The following is a 13,124-nucleotide window of genomic DNA, read 5'->3' as shown; positions in this document are numbered from 1 at the left end:
GCATAGGGACAGGGTTAGGGTCAGTGTATTGCATAGGGACAGGGTCAGTGTATTGCATAGGGACAGGGTTAGGGTCAGTGTATTGCATAGGGACAGGGTCAGTGTATTGCATAGGGACAGGGTCAGTGTATTGCATAGGGACAGGGTTAGTGTATTGTATAGGGACAGGGTTAGGGTCAGTGTATTGCATAGGGACAGGGTCAGTGTATTGCATAGGGACAGGGTCAGTGTATTGTATAGGGACAGGGTCAGTGTATTGTATAGGGACAGGGTTAGGGTCAGTGTATTGCATAGGGACAGGGTCAGTGTATTGCATAAGGACAGGGTCAGTGTATTGTATAGGGACAGGGTCAGTGTATTGTATAGGGACAGGGTTAGGGTCAGTGTATTGCATAGGGACAGGGTTAGGGTCAGTGTATTGCATAAGGACAGGGTCAGTGTATTGTATAGGGACAGGGTTAGGGTCAGTGTATTGCATAGGGACAGGGTCAGTGTATTGCATAGGGACAGGGTCAGTGTATTGCATAAGGACAGGGTCAGTGTATTGTATAGGGACAGGGTCAGTGTATTGCATAGGGACAGGGTCAGTGTATTGCATAAGGACAGGGTCAGTGTATTGTATAGGGACAGGGTCAGTGTATTGCATAGGGACAGGGTCAGTGTATTGCATAAGGACAGGGTCAGTGTATTGCATAGGGACAGGGTCAGTGTATTGCATAGGGACAGGGTCAGTGTATTGCATAGGGACAGGGTCAGTGTATTGCATAGGGACAGGGTCAGTGTATTGCATAGGGACAGGGTTAGTGTATTGCATAGGGTCAGGGTTAGTGTATTGCATAGGGACAGGGTCAGTGTATTGCATAGGGACAGGGTTAGTGTATTGCATAGGGTCAGGGTTAGTGTATTGCATAGGGACAGGGTCAGTGTATTGCATAGGGACAGGGTCAGTGTATTGCATAGGGACAGGGTCAGTGTATTGCATAGGGACAGGGTCAGTGTATTGCATAGGGACAGGGTCAGTGTATTGCATAGGGACAGGGTTAGTGTATTGCATAGGGACAGGGTCAGTGTATTGCATAGGGACAGGGTCAGTGTATTGCATAGGGACAGGGTCAGTGTATTGCATAGGGACAGGGTCAGTGTATTGCATAGGGACAGGGTCAGTGTATTGCATAGGGACAGGGTTAGTGTATTGCATAGGGACAGGGTTAGTGTATTGCATAGGGACAGGGTCAGTGTATTGCATAGGGACAGGGTTAGTGTATTGCATAAGGACAGGGTCAGTGTATTGCATAGGGACAGGGTTAGTGTATTGCATAGGGACAGGGTCAGTGTATTGCATAGGGACAGGGTCAGTGTATTGCATAGGGACAGGGTCAGTGTATTGCATAGGGACAGGGTTAGTGTATTGCATAGGGACAGGGTTAGTGTATTGCATAGGGACAGGGTCAGTGTATTGCATAGGGACAGGGTCAGTGTATTGCATAGGGACAGGGTCAGTGTATTGCATAGGGACAGGGTCAGTGTATTGCATAGGGACAGGGTTAGTGTATTGCATAGGGACAGGGTCAGTGTATTGCATAGGGACAGGGTCAGTGTATTGCATAGGGACAGGGTCAGTGTATTGCATAGGGACAGGGTCAGTGTATTGCATAGGGACAGGGTCAGTGTATTGCATAGGGACAGGGTCAGTGTATTGCATAGGGACAGGGTTAGTGTATTGCATAGGGACAGGGTTAGTGTATTGCATAGGGACAGGGTCAGTGTATTGCATAGGGACAGGGTTAGTGTATTGCATAAGGACAGGGTCAGTGTATTGCATAGGGACAGGGTTAGTGTATTGCATAGGGACAGGGTCAGTGTATTGCATAGGGACAGGGTTAGTGTATTGCATAAGGACAGGGTCAGTGTATTGCATAGGGACAGGGTTAGTGTATTGCATAGGGACAGGGTCAGTGTATTGCATAGGGACAGGGTTAGTGTATTGCATAAGGACAGGGTCAGTGTATTGCATAGGGACAGGGTCAGTGTATTGTATAGGGTTAGGGTCAGTGTATTGCATAGGGACAGGGTCAGTGTATTGCATAAGGACAGGGTCAGTGTATTGTATAGGGACAGGGTCAGTGTATTGCATAGGGACAGGGTCAGTGTATTGTATAGGGTTAGGGTCAGTGTATTGCATAGGGACAGGGTCAGTGTATTGCATAGGGACAGGGTCAGTGTATTGTATAGGGTTAGGGTCAGTGTATTGCATAGGGACAGGGTCAGTGTATTGCATAGGGACAGGGTCAGTGTATTGCATAGGGACAGGGTCAGTGTATTGCATAGGGACAGGGTCAGTGTATTGCATAGGGACAGGGTCAGTGTATTGCATAGGGACAGGGTTAGTGTATTGCATAGGGACAGGGTTAGTGTATTGCATAGGGACAGGGTCAGTGTATTGCATAGGGACAGGGTTAGTGTATTGCATAAGGACAGGGTCAGTGTATTGCATAGGGACAGGGTTAGTGTATTGCATAAGGACAGGGTCAGTGTATTGCATAGGGACAGGGTCAGTGTATTGCATAGGGACAGGGTTAGTGTATTGCATAGGGACAGGGTCAGTGTATTGCATAGGGACAGGGTCAGTGTATTGCATAGGGACAGGGTTAGTGTATTGCATAAGGACAGGGTCAGTGTATTGCATAGGGACAGGGTTAGTGTATTGCATAGGGACAGGGTCAGTGTATTGCATAAGGACAGGGTCAGTGTATTGTATAGGGACAGGGTCAGTGTATTGCATAGGGACAGGGTCAGTGTATTGCATAAGGACAGGGTCAGTGTATTGCATAGGGACAGGGTTAGTGTATTGCATAGGGACAGGGTCAGTGTATTGCATAGGGACAGGGTCAGTGTATTGCATAGGGACAGGGTCAGTGTATTGCATAGGGACAGGGTCAGTGTATTGCATAAGGACAGGGTCAGTGTATTGCATAGGGACAGGGTCAGTGTATTGCATAGGGACAGGGTTAGTGTATTGCATAGGGACAGGGTCAGTGTATTGCATAGGGACAGGGTCAGTGTATTGCATAGGGACAGGGTTAGGGTCAGTGTATTGCATAGGGACAGGGTCAGTGTATTGTATAGGGACAGGGTCAGTGTATTGCATAGGGACAGGGTCAGTGTATTGCATAGGGACAGGGTTAGGGTCAGTGTATTGCATAGGGACAGGGTTAGGGTCAGTGTATTGCATAGGGACAGGGTTAGGGTCATTTGGCAGCATTACATCCAAAATAAATCTATATTCCAACAAAAATAATCAAATCAGAACAAACATTTCAAACAACAACAAACATTTGAACCTCATGGTCACACAGCCAATGTGTGTGTGTGTGTGTGTGTGTGTGTGTGTGTGTGTGTGTGTGTGTATGTGTGTGTGTGTGTGTGTGTGTGTGTGTGTGTGTGTGTGTGTGTGTGTGTGTGTGTGTGTGTGTGTGTGTCACTAGCCATTATACATATTCTAGGCTATAAGTGTCAGCTCATTGTTTTTATATCTATCAGCTTGGGCCATGATGTCCACAGGCTGGTGGTCAGAGGTCAGAGGTCATGATGTCCACAGGCTGGTGGTCAGAGGGGGGGGGGGGGGGGCTTGAGAATGATGAGGTTGTCCTCATCGTGTAATATAAGGCAAAGCAGCTGCAAAATATTGCTCAATGTCTTCCATTACAGGCAGTGGATTTGTTGTTTACATTCTGTACATTCTGGACTTGTTTGGATTCAAGCTCTGAGACACATGTTGTTTCTAGTGTGTGTGTGTGTGTGTGTGTGTGTGTGTGTGTGTGTGTGTGTGTGTGTGTGTGTGTGTGTGTGTGTGTGTGTGTGTGTGTGTGTGTGTGTGTAACCAATGACAAGCATTAAGATCTTGTGACTAAAAAACAGCATTAGAACACTGCAGGTACTTTTCTTTTTACATTTCCTGAAAATGCCTCCCCTTATGGTCTCCTTATAGATGTTTTATACATATACCTCCCCTTATGGTCTCCTTATAGATGTTTTATACATATACCTCCCCTTATGGTCTCCTGATAGATGTTTTATACATCTACCTCACCTTATGGTCTCCTTATAGATGTTTTAAACATCTACCTCCCCTTATGGTCTCCTGATAGATGTTTTATACATTAACCTCCTCTTATGGTCTCCTTATAGATGTTTTAAACATCTACCTCACCTTATGGTCTCCTTATAGATGTTTTAAACATCTACCTCCCCTTATGGTCTCCTTAAAGATGTTTTATACATCTACATCCCCTTGTGGTCTCCTTATAGATGTTTTATACATCTACCTCCCCTTGTGGTCTCCTGATAGATGTTTTATAAAGCTGTAAGAACCTTCGCTAAAACACCCTGGACAACGCTCCACACGTCCTAGACTCTTCTTTACCAACGCTCTACACGTCCTAGACTCTTCTTTACCAACGCTCTACACGTCCTAGACTCTTCTTTACCAACGCTCTACACGTCCTAGACTCTTCTTTACCAACGCTCTACACGTCCTAGACTCTTCTTTACCAACGCTCCACATGTCCTAGACTCTTCTTTACCAACGCTCCACATGTCCTAGACTCTTCTTTACCAACGCTCTACACGTCCTAGACTCTTCTTTACCAACGCTCCACATGTCCTAGACTCTTCTTTACCAACGCTCCACATGTCCTAGACTCTTCTTTACCAACGCTCTACACGTCCTAGACTCTTCTTTACCAACGCTCTACACGTCCTAGACTCTTCTTTACCAACGCTCTACACGTCCTAGACTCTTCTTTACCAACGCTCTACACGTCCTAGACTCTTCTTTACCAACGCTCTACACGTCCTAGACTCTTCTTTACCAACGCTCTACACGTCCTAGACTCTTCTTTACCAACGCTCTACACGTCCTAGACTCTTCTTTACCAACGCTCTACACGTCCTAGACTCTTCTTTACCAACGCTCTACACATCCTAGACTCTTCTTTACCAACGCTCCACATGTCCTAGACTCTTCTTTACCAACGCTCTACACGTCCTAGATGTACGGTCGGACAGGGGGCAAAACATACTCTCTCGCCATGCCTGTCGGCCTGGCGGAGACAATAATAACTACGTACTGTACGTAAACCAAGAACCTATCATCAACCTACATTGAAACTACACACTATAGGATGCCAGAAGGGAGAAGAGTCTAGGACGTGTGGAGCGTTGTCCCGGGTGTTTTAGCAAAGAGAGAAGAGTCTAGGACGTGTGGAGCGTTGTCCCGGGTGTTTTAGCAAAGAGAGAAGAGTCTAGGACGTGTGGAGCGTTGTCCCGGGTGTTTTAGCAAAGAGAGAAGAGTCTAGGACGTGCGGAGCGTTGTCCAGGGTGTTTTAGCAAAGAGAGAAGAGTCTAGGACGTGTGGAGCGTTGTCCAGGGTGTTTTAGCGAAGAGAAAAGAGTCTAGGACGTGTGGAGCGTTGTCCAGGGTGTTTTAGCGAAGAGAGAAAAGTCTAGTCCCAAATTCTTTTTTAAATTTTTTTTTTAATACTTTTTTTTAATCAGATGGGCACCACAGTGAGTAGTCATGTGACTACAAAGACAACACAAAATACAACATTGGGACAAAGCAGGGCAAAACAGAACAAAAAGAAAACTAAAACAAATAAGGCACCAAATTAACACAAAGTGGACATCATTAACAGGGAAAAAAGAAAACTAAAACAAGAAAAACTGGAGAAAACAAAAACAAACAAAACAAAAAAAACAGAAACAAGGTACGGAGGCACATAAAAACTAACCCATGTTCAAGTTCATATTCTTTACCACTCTTTTTCTCCAACTAACAACATCAGAGCAAAAAGATCTTAATTAAGTCAGTCCTTCATCAAGTGCCTGATAATAAACCAGTACCGTGTTAGAAGTGCTCCCCCCATTTGGTTGTTGACTCTTCCTTATATATTTCCAATAGTATTCTATATGCTTTTAGTTAGGCTGCTGTGCTAGGTCCTCATAGCTTGCATTATGGTCACCCCCTACTACTCTTACTGAGATTTCCTCTGATTTTATATGTTAACTGCTCCATTACTTTTATTTGTTCCATTAGTTCCCTCCATTTCTGTACACTAGGGCTTAATTCAATTCAATTCAATTAAATTTTATTAAAGTGTCAAATCACAAGAAGTTGTCTCAAGACACTTTACATGTAGAGAAGAGACCCGACATCCCACCCTGAGCAAGCAATTTTGCGACAGTGGCAACGAAAAACTCCCTTTTAACAGGAAGAAACGTCAGGCAGACCCTAGGCTCTAGGGTCCTTCTGCCTCGACCGTGTCGGGGGAAAGAAGAGAGAGAGAGGGAGAGACAGACAGAGGAGAGACAGAAAGAGATACAGTGCAAGTAGTAACAATAACAATAGAAGCAAATATAATAGTGTAAGATAGTATATGATAATATAATATAGTACAGCAATAGTGTGTATGCAGTATATAATGGTATAATATAAGAATGTTAAGATAATATACAGTATAGTGTAGTGGTATAGTGTAGTGTAGTAGAAATCCACGGTCGTGCTCCATGGAGAGGCCCGGTCCGCAGTCACAGTCTTGAGCCGCAGCTGGGGGTCCGTAGTGACAGTCCATGGACCTGCGACGTGGGAAATAAAAGAAACTCCGGGGAGCGGGTCCCCGGTTGTAGAATTAGTGGCAGGCCTTACTAGAGCGTGAATCCGTACAGGGTTAATTACGATTGTACCAATGGGACACAAACCCACACAACCAAAGGGAGGACGAGAAGAGAGAGGACGAGAGGAGAGAGGAAAAGGGGGAGGTGGGGAGGGGAGGGGAGAAAGGATGACTATAGGGTGACTGAGTCTATACACTTCGGCTATAGGTTTTATCATAGAGAAAGGTTTTTAGTCTAGTCTTAAATATACAGAGTGTGTCTGCTTCACGGACTGAGACTGGGAGAAGGTTCCACAGCTGAGGCGCCTGAAACTTAAATGCTCTGCCTCCTGTTCTAACTTTTTGGGGGTTTCCTGGAGCCGTAAGCATTTTTTCATACTGTGGACGCAATGGTGTTTTGGCTGGTTTATAGGGCTCGATGAGTTCTTTGAGATATACTGGTGCCTGTCCATTGAGAGTCTTGTATGTGAGGAGGAGAACTTTAAACTCTATTCTGTATTTAACCGGGAGCCAGTGCAAAGAGGCCAATGAAGGAGTGATATGATCTCTTCTTCTGGTTCCTGTCAGTATGCGCGCAGCGGCATTCTGGACTAGCTGCAGGCTATTTAGGGACTTACTTGGGCAGCCTGATAATAAAGCGTTGCAATAGTCCAGCCTAAAAGTAACAAATGCGTGAACAAGTTTTTCTGCATCATTTTGGGACAGAATGTGCCTAACTTTTGCAATATTACGCAGGTGAAAAAAGGCATTTCTTGAAATTTGTTTTATGTGGGACTGAAAGGACATATCTTGGTCAAACGTGACTCCCAGATTCTTTACAGTGGCCCTGGAGGTCAAGGTAATACCATCTAGGGTAAAATTCTTATCGGCTAATTTATCTCTGAGGTGCTTAGGGCCAAGTACAATAACTTCAGTTTTGTCCGAGTTGAGGAGTAGGTAATTACGGGTCATCCAACTCTTGATGTCTATAAAACATGCTTGAAGTTTAGCCAGTTGATCTGTTTCATCTGGCTTCATCGATAGATATAATTGTGTATCATCTGCATAACAGTGGAAATGTATAGAGTGTTTCCTAATTATCTCACCTAAAGGAAGCATATATAGAGTAAATAGTATTGGTCCAAGTACAGAGCCTTGTGGGACTATTTAACCTTTTCGCTTAGTTTCTGAAGCCAGTTTTTGGTTATAAGTTTGAGGGCCGTTAATCTTAATATTTTAATAAGGTACTTGTCTTCAGTTCTGTCTATCCCCTTTGGTATTTTACCCAACAGGATATATTCATGACTGATATTTACCTTAATTGTTATTTCCGTACCAATATTGTCCCAGTACTTTTTCAAGACAGGACAAACCCAGAAGATATGGCTGTAGTTGGCATGGTTTTCTCCACAATCTCTACAACATTTTGGTGTTGCTGATTTTTTAAATTTTGATAATTGGACTGGTGTAAGAAAATATCTCATTTGGCATTTCCAAGCATATTCTCGCCAGAACTGAGATGCTGTTGTCTTGTGTAAGGATATGCTTATATTTCCCCATTCAACTTCAGACAAGGTTAAATCTAGTTCTTCTTGCCATCTTATTTTTTCTCAATTCTTCTGGTTTGTTCTGCCTTTCCAAGATGTTATATAAAGCAGAGATTTGGTGCTTGACCCTCGCACACTTATCATTTATAACCGAACTGTGTCATGGGATGAAAATCTGAAATACTTTTCTTCTGTCTGGTGCTTTTCTCGATGTAGCTTCTAACTTGCAAATATTTAAAAAAATGAGAGTGTGGTAGATCGTAGTCTCTTTTAAGAGACTCAAATCTTATAATTCCTTTATTATCTATATTGCCCAAATATCCTCAATCCCTTTTGATTCCAAGTCTTGAAAGTACTGTCATCTTTATTTGGAGCGTTCCCAAAATGTAAGCTGTTTATTAGCATTTTTGTGTAAAAACCAGAGATTCAGAGTCTGGGCTACATACACACACACACATACACACATACACACATACACACACATACACATACACATACACATACACACACACACACACACACACACACACACACACACACACACACACACACACACACTCACATACACACACACACACACACACACACACACACACTCACATACATACATACATACATACATACATACATACATACATACATACATATACATGTAAAAAAAAACATACGTACGTACATAAATATGTACACATACATACGTACATATACATGTATAGGAGAGATGTTGCTGCTGGGTAAGCAAGATGGCGGCGCCCTGTAGCCGGCCGGCAAAACTCTTCAAACAAAGTTAAACACTGCAGGTTAAAGAAGACGAAATGAGTGACAGAAAAGAAGAAAAGCAAGGAAAGAAAACTCGAGCAAATCCGATGATGGAAAGAGACATCGAAGAGCTCCGTAAGTCTGTAGACACCTTGGCGACCGACATGGCCAAGGTGCTGAAGCAGCTGAAGACGCTGACTGAACTAGTCAGCGAAGTGAAGCAACTCAAAGCCGTAATTCAAGAAAAGGACAAAGCCATCGACCAGCTGGAGAAGAGGGTACACGATTTAGAACAGTACTCAAGGATGGATGATGTTATCATCACTGGCCTGAAAGTCCAACCTCGCTCGTACGCCAGAGCTGTGGAGGGAAGAGGAGAAGTCGCCGCGGACGCGGCGACTGAAGATCTGTTGACGCTGGAGAAGCAGGTGTTGAAATTCCTCGAGAATAAAAACATCAAGTTTGATGCAAACAGCATCTCAGCGTGTCATACCCTACCAAGGAAGGACAAGACGGCCACCCCTGCTATCATAATGCGCTTTGTGAACCGTAAGCACAAAGCAGATTTAATGATGCAGGCGAAGAAGCTGAAGGGAACCCAGGTCTACATAAATGAACACCTGACAAAAAAGAATGGAATAGTTTAGATGACGATTTAAAAAACTGTAGCTCTATATATAAATTTAAAAAGATGTACAAATCAAAAGTAATAAATAAATATAGAACCTTAGAGTGAAGTATATTCTAATTTGTATATACAAAATGAGGATCTAGGTGTAGTATAATCGTAATATGTATATATATATATGTGAATGTGTATATATATATGTATGTGTATGTATATATATATATATATATATATACGTGTTCTATAAAAAAAGACATCGGGTGACACAAAAAAAAGGAAAAAAAAAAAAAAAACTTCTTGCACCTTTCATTGCTTTCTTCTCTTTCTTATTGTTTGCAAATTCAAGCGATTGTACTTTGATTATTTATTTTTTTGTACTCGTTTCTGTCAAAACATCTTGCATGTTTTGATCTTTGTTTTGTTTTGGTTGTTTTGTGTTGTATTACTCCAGTATGCTAGTATCTCCTTTAAGCATGATGTTTATTAACATGTGCAAAGGGTAGGCATAATAAGCTTAGGCTTCAGCCTACACCTTTTGGTCTGTGTATTACCATCATTATTATTTATTATTTATTACTACGATTATTGTAATTATTATTGATGGGAAAAAAAAAAAGAGAGAGAAAAGAAAAGTGTATGTATATAACTGCCTTACAGACCAAATAAAATCTACTACTACTATGTATATGTGTGTATGCATGTATGTATGTACATACATACATATATACGTATGTACGTACGTACGTATATATGTACATTTGTACATGCGTACATACATATGTATGTACATAGACAGATATTCCATGCTTAAACTGTCATATTAATGTGCCTGTTTTTTTCTTTTCAGGAATTTGACGTTTCCCCACAAACTTCCAGACGAGCATCAGGGGAAAGCACTGAGCGTCTGATCGCCCTCAGACCAGACGAGAGAGAGAGAGAGAGACCGGTGATGCGAGCGTCTCCCCGCCCACACGGCCAGTGACATCATCCATGACATCATCATCATCATCATGAGCTGCGTGGTGGAAAAACGCCACGGTGGTTTCCGTGGTTACGCGGCTGGGGGCGGAGCCATGCTGCACCACCGCTTCCCCAACGGCTTTGCCGACCTGCTGATGGACGAGACGGACCGTGAGGTCATTATTATTATTATTATTATTATCATTATTATTATTATTATTATTATTATTATTATTATTATTATTATTATTATTATTATTATCAATTTAATTACATTTAATTCTCTTCTCATCTGTCCAGGTCAGTACACTCACCCTGCTTAATTATTGTGAGAGTATGTTTTACCCCCTGTCCGTCCGTCCGTGTGTGAGTGTGTGTGTCCGTCCGTGTGTCATTCTGTCATTCTGTGTACAGCTAATCTCCGGCACCGTTGGCTTGATCGCAGCGAAACTGTGCACACACACTCCCTGGATGCCGGAGCAGAACCTCTGCCCCAAATCTTTCACATGGGCCTGTTATAGCACCACCAGGAGGCCGCTTTTGCAAAACTCATTTTTTGACAGTACTCCTACAGATTTCATCCAAACATCACGCAAATCAGTACACAGTATCTCTGTAGTCATGTGATCAACAAGGATCTGTCCGATTTTCCATATTCCATCCTGATTGGCTAAGGTTGGCTTCCAAAGTTTGCAAGATTGGTCCGTTTTGAACAAAATGCCTCAAATCATGAACGCAGCGATTTCCGTGAAATTTCACTCACACCTTCCCACTAGGCCGAGGAAGAAATGCCACTTGAAAAATTTCAAATCAGCCTCATGGTGGCGCTATAAAAGGCCGATTTGCGTTTTTAACTATAACTGAACCATATCTGCGTGAAACTTTGCGCACACACTCCCTAGAAGACATTTGCCTTTTATAGTGCCACCAGGAGGCCGACTTATGTTAAACACATTGTTAGATATTAAGCCTTCAGATTGTATCAAAATTTTAAGCAAATCGATACACATGATCTCTATAGTCATGTGATCAAGACGGATCTCTAAGACCGTCTTGGATCAAAATGCCGCAAATCATAAACGCAGCGTCCGATTGCGGTGAAACTTGCCACGCACATTCGCACTACGTTGAGGAACAAATGCCACTCTTTTAACATTGCCCTATTTTAGCGCCACCAGGAGGCCGATATTTGCAACACTTTCTTTTCTTTTTTTATATTACTCCTACAAATGTTGTCCAAACATCATGCAAATCGGTACACATTATCTCTATAGTCAAGTGATCAAGATGGATCTGTTTCATTTTTCATATTCCATGCTGATTGGCAAATTCCGAACATTGCTGGCCCACAATAACCTACCTGACCTGGCGGTGACCTGTGCTCCGCCAGCACTTTTTATAGTTATTATTAATTTAATTTAATTTAATTTAATTTAATTTAATTTAATTTAATTTAATTTAATTTAATTTAATTTAATTTAATTTAATTTAATTGTGTCCAGGTCAGCACGCTCACCCAGCTTTATTATTTTTATTATTAGAATTAATTAAATGATCTATTCCATTGTATTTATTCTCTTCTCATCTGTCCAGGTCAGCACGCTCACTGACCGGGCGTTCCGCAGCCTGTGCGTCGGAGACGATGCCGTTTACAACGATGAGTTGACGTATGGCGGTTACTCCCCGTTCAGCTGCACCAAGCCGCTGGTGGAGGAGCCGGTCAGAAAGACCTCATCCAGGAAGCAGGGGACGCATCAGGGGACACATCAGGGCCCCAACCCAGCGGCCAAAGACGCAGGACGGTCGTCATGGAAACAACAACAGACGCAGGAGATGCGTGACGACGTGTCCGACGTGTCGTGTTTCCTCCAGGCACTCGGCGACGCGGCTAAGTCGCGTCAACGCGCCGACGACGGGATCCTGATCAGAAACGGAGACTTCTGTAACGAGGACTCCAACGGGGAGTCCTGGGACAAGTCGGCGCTGCGCAGTATTCGCCAGGAACTCTCAGAGTTTTCCTCGGACTACCGCGGCAATCTGGCGGCCGCAGAGGGCGGACATTTCGGCCGCGGTCACAACCGTCACCACCGGGGGGCGGGGCCTTCTTCTGGCGACGACGCGGCCGGCAAGGCGGCCAAGGTGAAGAACGGGAAAGCAGCCGTCAAACTGAAGAAGCTGAACATTAAGAACTTGTTCCTTCACAGCGAGCTCAGCCCCTTCCAGGCCTGGAGAGACTTCAACCGCTTCCCTTTCAGAGGAGAGCCTGTGGCCTCCATGCTGCCCACAGACACCGCCCCCACATGGTAAGTACACGTACTACGGAATTAGTTTTAACCTTAAACTGAATGCATGGTTCAATACGCCTTTATGAACCTTTGACCTTTAACCTTTGACCTTTAACCTTATGAACCATGGTTCAATACGCCTTTATGAACCGTGGATTTATGGTTTAATATGAGCGAGCTTTAGCACAGGATCCCTGCTAAACTCTTTGTGACAGTACCTCCCTCTTCCTTGCGGGGGTGTGAGGCGTAGTGAGCATAATGAAAGGAAAAAAATACTGGAATGTGTTTAAATA

At 43.5% G+C, this 13,124-nt stretch overlaps 1 protein-coding gene across 4 annotated transcripts in view; it reads left to right on the top strand.

The window, feature by feature from the left end:
- Nucleotides 1–13,124, top strand: part of LOC308081210 (uncharacterized protein) — a 37,656-nt gene that overhangs the window by 15,613 nt on the left and 8,919 nt on the right. For all 4 annotated transcript variants that reach the window (XM_080457601.1, XM_080457599.1, XM_080457600.1 and 1 more), the window contains 2 exons: nt 10,434–10,722; nt 12,140–12,849. In XM_080457601.1, coding sequence (XP_080313727.1) covers nt 10,597–10,722; nt 12,140–12,849 — 836 coding nt within the window. In that variant the 5' untranslated portion in view covers nt 10,434–10,596. The remainder of the gene's footprint in view (nt 1–10,433; nt 10,723–12,139; nt 12,850–13,124) is intronic.

The sequence above is a fragment of the Gymnoscopelus braueri genome, assembly GCF_963280865.1.
Source record: "Gymnoscopelus braueri genome assembly, contig: SCAFFOLD_58, whole genome shotgun sequence".
Lineage (NCBI taxonomy): Eukaryota > Metazoa > Chordata > Actinopteri > Myctophiformes > Myctophidae > Gymnoscopelus > Gymnoscopelus braueri.
This window is presented reverse-complemented; position numbering and strand designations above follow the sequence as displayed.